Here is a 13,864-nt window from a genome sequence, read left to right on the forward strand (position 1 = left end):
GATAGATAGATAGATAGATATAGATATAGTCATCAACCATAAATAAAATTTGCAGGGAAGTACATGGAATTAGAGATTAAGATATAAGTGAAATAAGTCAGACTAAAAAAAATAACTATCACTCGTTTTTGCTAATATGTGGAATCTGAAAAAGAAAAAGCAATAACCTATAGATGACATAAAGTAGAAGGAAACTTATTAGCTAACAAGGCTATTAGGGGAAGGGTAAAAGGGTGTAAAGGAGAGAAAGCTGGGGTAATTATTATCAAAGTATATGCATGTATAAAAGCAAAATGTCTTTTAAAAAACCTATCCTGTGTTCATGTTCCACTGGGCTCACTGTCTCAATTATGAATAATAGTTACGCACCATGAACACAAACCCATAGTGCGTCTCACCTGTCACAATGTGTATTTACAGCCTGCTTCTGCGGTGTGGTGCAACTGCAAGACTCTACAATCTATCGCAAATTCTTGGTTGCCTATTTGCCCTAGAGTAGCTTTCTTCACATATCTTGAGTTTATATAAAAATTCATTAACATTTATCTTAGGACCCAGTTTGTCACCTTACATATTTTACTATATTTAATTTTGATTGTAATTATTATGTATTGCAAAAATAAACCAATAAAAATATATAAAAATTTTCCAAGTTATACTACAGATACACAAATACAATCACTGTGTGCTAAATTTTTAATGACAGGCAAAACCTACCTATAAAGAACAATTTCAGGAAGTAACATGCAGAAAGTTATTTGTTTTCTTTAACCATAGTTCCTTATAAATTGAAATGCAAGAAAGCAAAACATTTAGAATAGTACATCACTAAGGACTTCACAGCAGTAACGATCAGGTAAGCGTTCCTAGCTGCTACCACCAAATCAGAGAAGAAACTGCCCTCTAAAGTCCGTCCGTCTTACACCTACATAAACTAAACAAAAAACAATTATGCATGTGGGTCCATTCTAACTTTTCAAGTTATGCAAAAAACAAAGCAAGAGGAAAAATTACAGTAACTCAAAGTCATCCCTTTGTACAGAAAACTGGTACCCAGAGCCATCTAAAATACCCCTATCTACACACATCGAAGCCTATGGATGCTCAAGTCTCTTACATATGGCATAGTACTGAACATAAATTATACACATCCTCTCTAGATTAGATTACATGTAACACCTAATACAATCTAAATACTATGTAAATAGTTGTGGAACTGTATTTGGGGACCACGGACATGAAGTTGCTTGTGCACGTTCAGTATCAATGCAGCTTTTCCAACAATTTTTGATCTATTTGGCTAAATTCAGGGATTTGGAACCTACAGATAAAGATGACTAACTGTAATCTTTCAAAGACATATTCATTTGTAAATTAATCCTACTTACATCATCGGATTTGCATTTTTCCTTGTAAGAATGTATAGTCCATTCTAAAAGCATATTTACTGGTTTGGTCAAAAGCCCAGAAGTTTCATTTCCTGACCAAAAGATTTCAAGAAGAATTGCCTTTCCCGTTATTTTTAGACTCTGAGACTCTGAACAATCATACAACCTAATGAAAATATAAACAACGAACAAACAAATGGTAAATCTTCATGCTCCGTTTGATCATGAGTTATTATTATACATTATCTTTTGTAAAAAAAATCCAGCAATTTTTGAATAGAGGGCAACATAAAGATTATAACAAAGAACAAAATATAAAACATGGCCTTAGTTTAACAAAAATCAGTAATTCACAGTACTCTATGTAAGTTTGAAGCATAAGCAAATCTTATGAATTTTAAGAAATACATAGAGAAATGATTATAAAAATGGTACATATAAACGATAAAAAGATAGGAAAGGATGTCTCTTGCAATTAAAACCTACCTTTGACTCAGCTGCCGCACTTCACTTTCAACCAAATTGAAGAAAAATTTGAGCAGGGTAAGGTGGAGCACTTTAGAGTCAATGTTTTGTGAAACTTCATGGCAAAAATTTTCATTGAAAAGACATGACCTGCAAAACATGAACCCAAGAAGCTATGACACACAAGAAAAATCACTAAGTAATTTGTAAACAAAACTTATTATAAAAAATATTGTTACAGATCCTTTCCTTTCCTTTCCTTTCCTTTCCTTTCCTTTCCTTTCCTTTCCTTTTCTTTCTTTCTTGCAGGGTCTCACTATACAGTTCAGACTCAGTGATCCTCCTGACGTCTGCCTCCCTAGTGCTGGGATTACAGGTGCGTGTCACCATACCCAGACTAAGACAATGGTTATTTTTTTTTTTTTGGTGGGGGGTACTAGGAATCGAATTAAGGACCTTATGTGTGCCAGCCAGGTGCTTGTGCCACTGAGCTATATCCCTGGCCCAAGACCTTTTCAACAAAACGAGCTATTCATGAGATTTTAAAAAAAACATACAGCAAGTTCAATAATAAATTTTTTCCTTCCTTTAAAAATTAAGCTATGTCAAATATTATATAGCAACATAAATCTTAACAATAGATCTAATTCCTGTATTTTTCAATGATATTTAACAACAATCAACATTTTCCCTTTGTATCCTCTATTACACTGATAGGACCAATATGTAGAAAAGCTGTTAAATCCGTTTGATTCAAATGACTAGTTGGGCTCTCAGGTTGTAACACCTGCTACCTTTGCATTCTTACCCATGATTATTTGTTCGTTATTTAGTAAATGAAAGTTATACAGGGCTCCAATTTTTAGAGCTTCAAAAATTCAGTATTTTCTTTTCTTTTTTTGGTGGTACCAGGGATGGAACTCAGGACCTTGCACTTGCCAGGTAAGCACTTATTCCACTGAGCTATCACTCTAGCTCAGTATTTTATTTTCTATTTTCTACCATAAATCTGTCCAACAGAACTTTCTTTGATGATAAGTACAGTTCGGTAGACACTTGAAATATAGCCTCTGTACTCAAGCACCTTCATTTTAAATTACTTTATCTTAATTAAATTTAGTCACATGTCATTAGTGGCTAATGGACTTGGTAACAATTCTATAGCATATTTTATTTTTTGTATTTAGGAAAGAGTCTCTAGATGTTCAGGGTTCAGGGTCTCACTACTAGATCAGACTCGTAGTGATCCAACTTTTTACAGCCTCCCAAGAGCTGGGATTACAGGTGCACACCACCACGCCCAGTCTCAACTGCTGTCTCAGCGCACCCCGGGGGCGGGGCTGGCATGGCAGCCTGGGGATGGGATCCCCTGCCCCTGCACCTGCTTGCAGGCACTTGAATCCACTGAGTTATATGGCTGGCCCTATCTACGGCATATTTTAAAAGAGAACTGAAGGATAATATGCATTACCATCTCTAGCCTACTTACAAACTGTGTCAGTAATGGATCTGTGTTTGTTTCCAAATGCCACATTCTCAGGACAGTCTTTAGGAGCTATTAAGTGTAATAATTTTCTTAATACTTGAATTGTCTCCATAACATTGCCCTCCTCAGAGTTACTCAGGCTGTCTGACGAACACCAGAGATAGGTAATGGTTTCTTTTCTTTCTTTCTTAAGCTATGTATTATGGAATGTTTCAAATATACACAACAGCGGACAGACTAAGATCGCTCCCCTCACTGAGACTTCTTTCAGTAGTCTCCCCCTCCCAGCTTTTTTTGGAAACAAAACCTAGGTATTTCTGATTTACGGCAGAAAGGTGTCCAAATCCCACTTCTATAGCATCAGGTACTTCAGCAAACCTTCTCTAGACATGTACTATGTTCTAGGTCTCATACGAAATACTGAGAATGAAATGTGATAGACTGCATCTGCTTTTGAGTGAACAGCTACTATAGTGGTTGATGTGAGGAGTAACGGGCTTTGAATACAGGCAGTGACAGTGAGGAAAGGAAGAGGTCTGACAATTAAGAAGAATATATGAACTGTATTTCTCCTGTCCTATGCCTAGGCTGGGCTGGTACTGCTGCGCTGGTTTTTGTTTATATAACAATCACCTTAAAGTGCAGAAACTAATTTTATTTATATTTTTAACTCTGGAATAGTGTTTGGTCCCCTTTATACACTACATAAACATTTGTTGAAGGAATAAATTCAGATTAGCTCACTTCAGCTATATCCTAACAAAGCTGGTAGGTGAATCCCTATGAACTCAAAGAGCTAACCTAAAACCTGTCCTTGGGCTGCTTATCAAGAGCTCTTTCTGTTCATTACTCCAGACCTCTTAAAACTGAACACTTGGATAAAAACAAAGATCTTATCGGGCCAATGAAAGCTATCAAATGTATGAGTAGATATGGGAAAAAAATTAGCTCTGCTAATTAGCAGAATAGGAGAGAATAAAGACAACTGGAAGGAGTTTTGGAGACAGTATCATTTGGAGACAAAGGAAGGTTTAGGCAGATTACATCCTCTGCAGAGGCTTGAAAGGATGACCTACACAGGAAACACTAAATTCTGTTTCAGAATTCAAATTTATAGCTGAAGCAATATAGCAAAAACCTTGAAACAGAAATTGTATATAGTTACAATATTTACATTTTGAACGATCAAAGTCTCTTTCATGTTTTAAAAAATATGCAAATTAAATTATGGCTAATGAGTCTATGTCTTACATTCATTGAACTTTCTCTTATGGGGAAACCGACAGGGACTGGAGAGATAACTCAGATGTCTAAGTCCCTGCCTGGCAAGCACACTGACGACAGTTTGATCCCTGGTACTGCATGCCGTGCTGGCCTGGAATGGGTGTGGTGGTGCACGCCTAAAATCCCAGTGCTGCGGAAGCTGAGACAGGTTGTATCCAAGAAAGGAAGGATGGAAGAGGAAGGAAGAAAGGAAGGCAGGCAGGCGAGAAAGAGGGAGGGAGGGAGGGGGGAAAGGAGGCAGGGAGGAAGGAAGGAAGGAAGGAAGGAAGGAAGGAAGGAAGGAAGGAAGGAAAGTTTTGAAAGAAGAAATAATTGTAAAAAACAAAAAGAAAAACCAGATTGACAAACATGATAGACTTCCTTTCAAAGGAGTTTTGCAATAATACAAAGTACAAATACGCCACACACAGGGTTTTTCTAGAACAAGGAATATACTTCGCTTATTAGGATCTAAAAGTACATAGGAGAGGAGGCTCAGGAGGCTGAGGCAAGAGGATCATTTAAGTTTACAAGTTTGAGACCAGCCTGAGTCACAGAGTGAAACCACTGAAAACAAAACATAAATACAGTTTAACAACAAGGTAAAAACTAGCATCCTCATGTGTGAGATGCCTTACCTGATGAGTGCTTCAAGGAGAGACCAGGCTCCTTTCATACAAGTTGGACACTGAAACAACTGCAGGTAATACGTTGACATGGCTGGGGATTTCCAAGGAGGATGCAGACGGAGCAGAGCTGACAATATATCAAAGTATCGACCAGAAAATGTATCTATGTTATCCTATTATTTGGAAATAAACAAGTAAAACTATTGCTAAAAGGAGCATCACCAGCTAATTCAGTCTACCACCAGAAAAACTCTGACCTTCTTTGGAAAATATATAAATTTGGGCAACAGAGATCAGATGACAGTGTCATAATTAGCTAATAAAACAGTGAAACCAGAAGAGGGGACAGTGTAAATACGCATCGACACAATAAGCAATGGTAGCTACTGGACTAATTCACACGAAACGTTTCTCTTCCTGATCACAGTTCCACACGTCAACATGAAAAGGAGGGTGAAGCGAGAACTTCTCATGCAGCCCCCTTCCTCCTCACCCTTGGCCTGACGTAGCTTGCACCTGCTAGTTCTTTGAAATCAGCATTTGATGAAGAATGCAATTATAAAGCTACCTTTTAATAGCTACTCCTAACATTCTCTAGGAAGCAGGTTCATAATCTATTTCATGAATAAAAATGATTATTATCAATGCACTAAAGGAGTAATTTACCCAGTGGCATTCTAGATCATTGTAATCTGATTTTTATGTTAGACATGTTATTGCCATGGGAAAGATCAATAACTTTTTTTTCCATGAGAAAATCACTTTGGAAATGCTCAGAGTAGTAAACAAGATGTAGCTTTAAAAAAGTGATAGCAGGTGGATCTTACATTTCCTAATAAAAAATAGGGAGAGAAAATAAATTATAAACATAAAAAAGAAGAACCACTCACATTTTGGCATTCTTGAAAAAAAATGGTGGACCTTACTTTTGCTCTCACCTGTAGAACGCTGTCCAGAAGAGAATGAAGAAGGCACACGGGAGGGAGATAATGCGCTTGCAATGAGGAAAGCTCTTCCATCGCTTCTTTTAAAAACTGTCCTTCTATGAGACTTTCAATTAAATTTAATATGCCTCTAGGAAATTCAGCATTTTTAACCTAAGGCAACAAGGAGAAATTTGGGATCAGATTTTTTTTTTTTTTTTTTTTTTTTTTGCGGGACCGGGGATCAAGCTCAGGACCCTGCGCTTGCCAGGCAAGCGCTTGTTCTACTGAGCTATTTCCCTGGCCCCATGGGGATCAGATCTTTAGGGCAGTTCTGGCCCTTACTCCCTGACACAGTTCTGTGGTTCAAAGAGGACAATATGTGTGACCGATATGTGTGACCATGTTGTATGACCAGAAGGCAAGGCAAAAATATAAACTGTTACATTTATTTTATGTTGCCTTAAAAAATAAGGGGACATACTAGCTATAAAAGACCTTTAAGACAAATACAGTGTTTGGTTGATCAATGAGACTTCAGAGCAATTGCTACGTTTGCTTTAGGTGCAAATTTAGACAATAAAATACCAAGTGCAGCATTCATAGGAATGACCATTTGTAGAGAGTCAAAAGTTCATTCTAAGGATATGCATTCAAATAGCTCTTAATTGTTTTGCAAGACACAGCACCCTTTGGGTCAAAATAGCTTTAACAATGCAAGGAGCTACTCTGAGTAAGTTGAGAGTCAAAAATACTCTGAGGCAGACTACACAGAACTGATTTTAAGGAACGAATACGCATGTAAAGAAAGTAATACACTTTGGAAATACGTTAAAAATTCAACCTGAAGCTGGATGTGGGGAAGCATACCATACCAGTAGGTATGGGGAGGCTGAGAAAGGAGGATCACTAAAGCCGCAGTCTAGAGGATAGCCTGACCAACACAGAGGGTCGCTGGCTTGCTCGCTTACACACTCTCTCTCTCTCTCTCTCTCTCTCTCTCTCTCTCTCTCTCTCTCTCTCTCACACACACACACACACACAAATAAAATTTTATCTGAAGGCAGTAATTATCAAAGTTGTGCAACACGTACTTCATCTATCATAAGTACAAGGTCAGCTTTTAATCCTCAAGACAACATTTTACATCTGTATGAAAAAAATGTTTCTGAGCTTCGACAGAACAGTATTTTTCTTTTTCAAACCTGAAATTTGACAGCAGCTTTGTTTTACAGGTAATACACTGCCTTAAATCAAAATAAATGTAACAGAAGACGCATGCCCCCGCCCCCTCGCCTGGCGCCGAGCCCTTACCTCTACACTGTACACCGGTTGTTTCTCTGTTTTAATGCAGCTGTATCTGACAGCCTAAGAAACAGCAACCATATAATTAAATTTGAACATTTTACATGGAAAAATACACTTCAGATTACAAGGGAGAGAACACTGGCCAAACACTGAAGACGGGTACCTATAATTAGTTTGATACGTGTGTGCTCAAGTTAGTAACTGTCATCCTAATATCATTCTTGGGAGTACAAATATTTCTCTATTTTCTCCCACTAGATTAAAAATAACCTAAGCCAGATAGGGTGGCATACATCTATAATCCCAGTGCTTGGGAGGCCGAGGCAGGAGGATCACCTTAGGGCCAGCCTGGGCTATAAAGTGAGTTCAAGGATACCATGAAATACACATTGAAGCTGTCTCAAAAGAAAAAAAAAGTAAAATATGTTCAAACTTGCTACTAACAGAAAAAACACAAATTAAAGCAATGATGTCTTTGCATTCTACTTTCAATTTATAAAGCTGGAAAGAAAAGTGTTTCCAACTTAATAAGAGCTGGATAATGTACTGAACCATAATATTTCTTAGTCTAAAAATCATAATGGAACCAACTAGACCAATATACAAAGTAATCAGCCCACCAAGCATAAAGTTAGGGTAGTATCTAAACATTATCATTGACATCATGGAAGTATAGCAGGGAAACTAACACATTTACATTACTGTTCATACTGTAATAGATTATTGAAGAAAATGATTGACACATTTGGCATACTAAAGAAACATATGTCTATGTCTACATATATAAAGTTAATTTCAATTACATGAGAGAAAGATAGGACAGTATTCAAACATTTTAATGTGCTGAGTTTTACCTGAGCTCTATATATGTGCTTCCTTAAGATACATTTTATTTCCATAACATCCTTATCTGTAGTGCTATTCTTGGGTGTTGATTCTTTGGCATAATTGGCGAGAACAGAGTTGCTCATTTCTTTCTGCATACATGCAAAAGGCCTTTAGACAATGCGCTAAAGACAGTGTCAGCACAACCGGTATCACATCAGACAGTACAAGAACATTCAGATAACATTAGCCACAACAAAGAGCTTCACAGCTATCTATCAAGACTATACCACTAAGATAAAATTTAAAAAGTGAACACCTCAATTTTGGAAAGTTTTATCTGATTTTACATATGTGAATTCTTTAAGTACTGAATTTTTCATTTTAATCTGTTTGAAGTCTTTCCTGAAACCTGTCTTTCTTTGTTGTCATGCTCACAAAAATAAATTTGACTATATGTATACAGACTCAGTACACTTAGATTTTTAATTTTTTTTCCAGATTTTAGAATATTTAGATGGACACAAAAGACATTTTGGGGGTAGGATCTAAATCTAACAGAAAATTCGCTTACATTTTATGCACTTCTTAAATGTATCCTTGAAGGGAACTTTACACAATATTATTGCTGTGCATGTTTTGATTGAAGCCTATCATACAAGGCCAGGCTTGGGGCTTTCCAAGACAGCACTGGCCACACTCCACACGCAGTGCTGGGGACGCATAGTGCACGTGCCATGGCGAGCTGGTCGCCATCACCCAAAGTGCTCAGAGGTTTGCCATCACTGCTATAGTTAGATTTTGCAGCATTTAAAATGTTGGATTTTTTGATTAAGAATAGCCAACCTGTATAAATTGCTATGAGTCAGAATATAAAGTAAAGCTAGACGCCAGATAACTTATTAAGAAGAATCCATTGAAAAGACGAGAGTTATCGTATTATAAAGTGTACGTCTTAGGGCGCAGCAAGATACAGAGCAAAGTGCACATCAGAATGCACTGCCTGAACTACACGTGTATGTGTTTTTCAGGTATTTTTCATCAAATTTCTTTTTCTTTAATTTTTTTTATAATGCATTTAGTACAGGGTCTACAGGGTCTTACTACACAGATCAGATTCATAGTGATCCTCTCGTTTTCTATCTCCCAATCACTGGGATTACAGGCACGTGCCATCACACCTAGTCTCAATCGCTGCCTCAGTGCACTTCGGGGATGGGGCCCGAAAGGCATGCCAGGAATCAAACTTGGGTCCCTGCGTCTCATCAAATTTCTTAAAGAATATGTAAAAATACTTTCACCATGATCAACTTAAGTAGATTTCTTTTAAAACAACATACAGGTAATACTTAATGAAGCAAACAATTATGAAAATCAGATTATCCAGATTATATTAAATAGAGCCAGAAAAATTAAAGTTATATTTCAGCTTACAAAATTTTACCTGCTCTGTGTAATATACATGTTTTCTGAAGGTACTTTTAATTTTGTCATGTTTGATGTGTTTCTTGCGATCAGTTTCTTTTTTGCGTTTTTTCCTCAAACTCCTTTGAATATCTTCGCATTTTTTCTTAGTTTCCCTCTATGTACATTTAGATCACAATTAAATATCAGTATGAATTACATGTTACAAAATCCAAATAAACTCAAGAAGAATAACTTATAATTTAAATATACCATATCACAAAACAGAGTTCTACATAACAGAAAAGCCTCATTCTCTGTGGAAGTGTGTATTCCCAAATCATTTGGGGAAAGTCAGGCATTACTTCACATCATTGGGCACACACAGTCCCAGGACCCAGCAATTCTGTTCCTAGGAATATTCCCCAATTGTAAACAGAGAGTCACACGAGTAATGTTCACGGAGCTTCACAGCAGAAGGGTTCATAATTTCAAAAAACAAGCAACCACACAAACCAACAAAGCCTAACAGTGAAATAAATATATACTAGCATGTCTACAAGGGCTATAACTAAAATGTTCATAAATATATAAAACTAAACAATGTGTTATTTAGGATGCTCCCAACTGTTACAACTACAATAAAAAGCAATTTTTGAAATACAGGATAGTTCTAAGCAAAAGAAATGACAGTTTGTCATAAAGTTAGTGAATGACAGACCAGGGGCTTAGAAAATTAGTAATGTATTTCTTTACCTAGCTGGTGGGTATGTAAGTATTTGTTTTCATATTTTTTTTTAAAAAACTATACACCAATGTTTTAGAAATACTTTTGTACAGATGTTTGAGAAGAAACTCCATGAATGACATCATACTTGGAAAATCAGAGAGGAATTGAAAAATAAAAATTATTCTAAATTTGTGAAGTTTTACCTTATTTCCATAGGTATGGCTTCCTAAGGTATTTCTCATTTTAATGAACTTCAAGTCATCATTAGTTCCTCTGAATTTTTCTCTCTTGTGATATTCACTCACAGCAGAACTAACGACATCCTCATCATGATTCTGTATTTCTCTCTGTATGTTTACAGGATTAGTTAAAATGTGGATTAACTACAGCCTCAATACAACCAATACAAGTCATAACAGGAAAACTAAGGAAGGTAAATTTTGTAGTGCATACATGAGATTAAAGATAAAAGGCAAAGATTTCTAGGAATGACGACTTAGCTATACACTGAGACAAAGCAGAAGAGCACAGACGTTTCAGTTCATGAAGTTTTATAGTAAGTTCACCTAACTTATCTGCATGCTTAAATCAGAGGAAGAAGTATTAAAAACCATTTTGTTTGCCTATCATGCTAGGAAATTTCTTTTAGAAATGAGAAAATTTTATACACATCTTCCATTTTAATAATTTCTACATTTTATACAATTATTTATTCTTTATTCCCATGTTTCCTCCAACTAAATTTATTTTAATAACTGCAGCATTTTCTATTCCTTTCTCTATGTTAAAGGACTCCATGCTGTGATTTACAACGCACATCAAAAGGCATCAACTCAAAAAAGCCTTGTAAGTTGTTCTGGAGCACCCAGAAAACAAAAACAACAAACAAAAAAAGCAAAAATATTGTAAACTTGGAAAGATTTTTTTAATCCTGCTGCGTGCAAAAAGAAACTACACAATTTTAAAAGTTCTATTTAGTCCTAGAATTAAAAATAATCTGATAGCCATAATAAAGAGAATTTATTTATTCATTTATATAAAATTTCTTTATAGTTGCACAAAATTTGAGCGTATTCTAATAATAATTGCTACTATAGTTCAGATCCGAAGTGTCATGTACTCAGAGGGAGGCCTGTGCAAGGAGATTGGATGGGGAGCTCGTCAGCGAGCCCAGAGAAGCCCTGAGCTGTGTGGGGAGGTGGTCTATGGCAGAAGATGCCCGGGTGCGGCAAGGCAGAGACGCTGTGGTCCTGGGCTCCTCTCTTCCAGCTTCCTGCTGCCTAGGGATGACCAGCTTCCCTCCAGCAGGTCATTTCTGCTTGGATCCAGGGGCTGGCTGAGTGCACTGACGACTGTGAGCCACAGAAACCCTTCCCCCTTCCCCTGTGGGTGTGGGGTGCTTGGTCCAAGAGATGTGAAAAGACTTACCACAATTGCTAAATCAAAGACTAGTCAGTACACCTACCAGATAGATTTGTATAAAACAATACGAAACAGGACAAATGAATACTAGCTCTTTAGAATAAAATTTAATTTTTTTGTTTTTTTTTGTATTTAGGGAAGGGTCTACAGGGTGTTCAGGGTTTTACTACTAGATCAGACTCGTAATGATCTGCCTGTTTACAGCCTCCCAAGAGTTGGGATTACAGGCATGCGCCACCACGCCCAGTCTTAATTGCTATCTCAGTGTGCCTCAAGGGCGGGACTGGAACACAGGCATGAGGATTCAACCCTGGGCCCTTGCACCTGCTTGCAGGTGCTTTAATCTGTTGAGCCTGTAGAATAAAATTAATAATGCCATTTTCATTGCATATGTCTTAAAAATTGTACTCAAGAGCCAGTGCAAGTTTAAATTCCTTCCTGTGTTCTGTTTTTCATGTTAAACAAAATTCATTTGCTTTTTAAAATGATGTCCTATATGCAGTTAGATGCTTGAGCTCAGGTGATGAAGATGAATACACATAGTGCTAACAGGTAAGGAAAATGCTTCATAATACCCTGTGATACATTAAATAGAGAAGTTTCAAGTAATTGCTTTGTATGAAAACTTACTACAAATTAAGATTTTTTTTCTCTATATGCATTTATGCAGTATTTCAGCAAGATTTCAAAACATGGACATAGAGAAATTCTCTAATATGCTCAATCATGCACCAAAGTCATGAATCTCAAATACCAGTGTTCAGATTCCAAGATTCATGTTAAAACCAGCACACACGACTCTCAAACAACAGTGTGCACGTGTGTGCACACACACATGCACAAACACACAGAGAAAATAATACATATTTTAGACTATAAAAATTTACCTGGGTTCTACACATGGACTCTCTTAAGGCACTTTTCATTTCAAAAAATCCCATATCTTTTCTGAAATTACTGTTTTTTTCTTGAGTGCTTGGCTTACTTCCCATAGAAATGATTTGAGAATCTTCATCATTCTCAATTTCTTTCTATATATATGTAAAAATAGTTTAGCAGTTAATTAAGAATAATTTTAATATTATATATTTAAAAACTTCCCCCCAAACAAAGGCTTGAAACATTGGTAAAATCTAATTAAAGCAAAGTTTCTGAATAATAAAGTGACTTCTCTATGCCTGTAGAAAAGTTACTCTTTCTGGTCTAGGAATAATCAATCTTTTTAATTAATCATCAAAACCAAACATTTTATGTAGTCTTTCTCTAAAGTTACAGTCTAGATTTAAAAACTGTCAGGTTATGGATAGATCATTTCTTGGACTGGTCTTTTAATTTGTTTTACTAATAGAACTTCTTATAAGTATGAGAGAGACAGAGTCAGACAGACAGAGGCAAAGAATAACAATAAACAACAATTACCTTCATCTAGCTGTATCTCAAACAAATTGGTCTTGCCAAAAATTGAAAAGGATTTCGTAAACTGCCTATCAATTATTTAAAAAATACAAATATACTTTCCTAGAAGTTTAAAAGTGAAGCTGAGTTCATGCCAGTTCCCAAAATGAACTTCTGGAGTCATTCAGAGATTCAATACAGTTCAGTCCTCCAGAAGGAATGAAGAATCACAGTTCTAGGAACCAATCACCAGAAAGGCTGATGTGAGGTAGGGTCAACAGCGTGACCTTCGGTTCACTCTCTCTCAGACTGGTTTCCTACTTGGATACAAAGGCCTTTACTGGGCTAATGTCTGGTAACCACAGAATAATCTGGGAGCAGCTGACCGAATTTCTTTACTAACTCAGAAAAATGAAACTGAAAGCCTTGTTCCTAGCAAAGAAGACTTACTCTGCATAGAAAACTGCTTCTGCTCAAGATAATTTGCAGGGTGAAAATAGAGTAAGGTTTTGGGTTTTAATTTTGTGCAGTCGACAAAAGGAGGAAAAATATAGGGCTAATAAATGCTATATAGATTCCAGTTACACAGAATACAAAGGAACAAACCATTTTTATCAGCAACAAGG

At 36.5% G+C, this 13,864-nt stretch overlaps 1 protein-coding gene across 4 annotated transcripts in view; it reads right to left on the reverse strand.

Moving 5' to 3' along the window:
• Slf1 (SMC5-SMC6 complex localization factor 1) overlaps positions 1–13,864 on the reverse strand; it is a 75,788-nt gene that overhangs the window by 40,653 nt on the left and 21,271 nt on the right. For 3 of the 4 annotated variants that reach the window (XM_004625482.2, XM_023708509.1, XM_023708506.1), the window contains exons 6-14: positions 12,731–12,874; positions 10,625–10,768; positions 9,732–9,869; positions 8,317–8,439; positions 7,469–7,522; positions 6,170–6,328; positions 5,241–5,404; positions 1,875–2,003; positions 1,389–1,554 (exon numbers count right to left, since the gene is read on the reverse strand). In XM_004625482.2, coding sequence (XP_004625539.1) covers positions 1,389–1,554; positions 1,875–2,003; positions 5,241–5,404; positions 6,170–6,328; positions 7,469–7,522; positions 8,317–8,439; positions 9,732–9,869; positions 10,625–10,768; positions 12,731–12,874 — 1,221 coding nt within the window. The remainder of the gene's footprint in view (positions 1–1,388; positions 1,555–1,874; positions 2,004–5,240; positions 5,405–6,169; positions 6,329–7,468; positions 7,523–8,316; positions 8,440–9,731; positions 9,870–10,624; positions 10,769–12,730; positions 12,875–13,864) is intronic. The other variant, XM_023708510.1, reaches the window with a different exon arrangement.

The sequence above is a fragment of the Octodon degus genome, unplaced genomic scaffold (assembly GCF_000260255.1).
Source record: "Octodon degus isolate 3935 unplaced genomic scaffold, OctDeg1.0 scaffold00009, whole genome shotgun sequence".
Lineage (NCBI taxonomy): Eukaryota > Metazoa > Chordata > Mammalia > Rodentia > Octodontidae > Octodon > Octodon degus.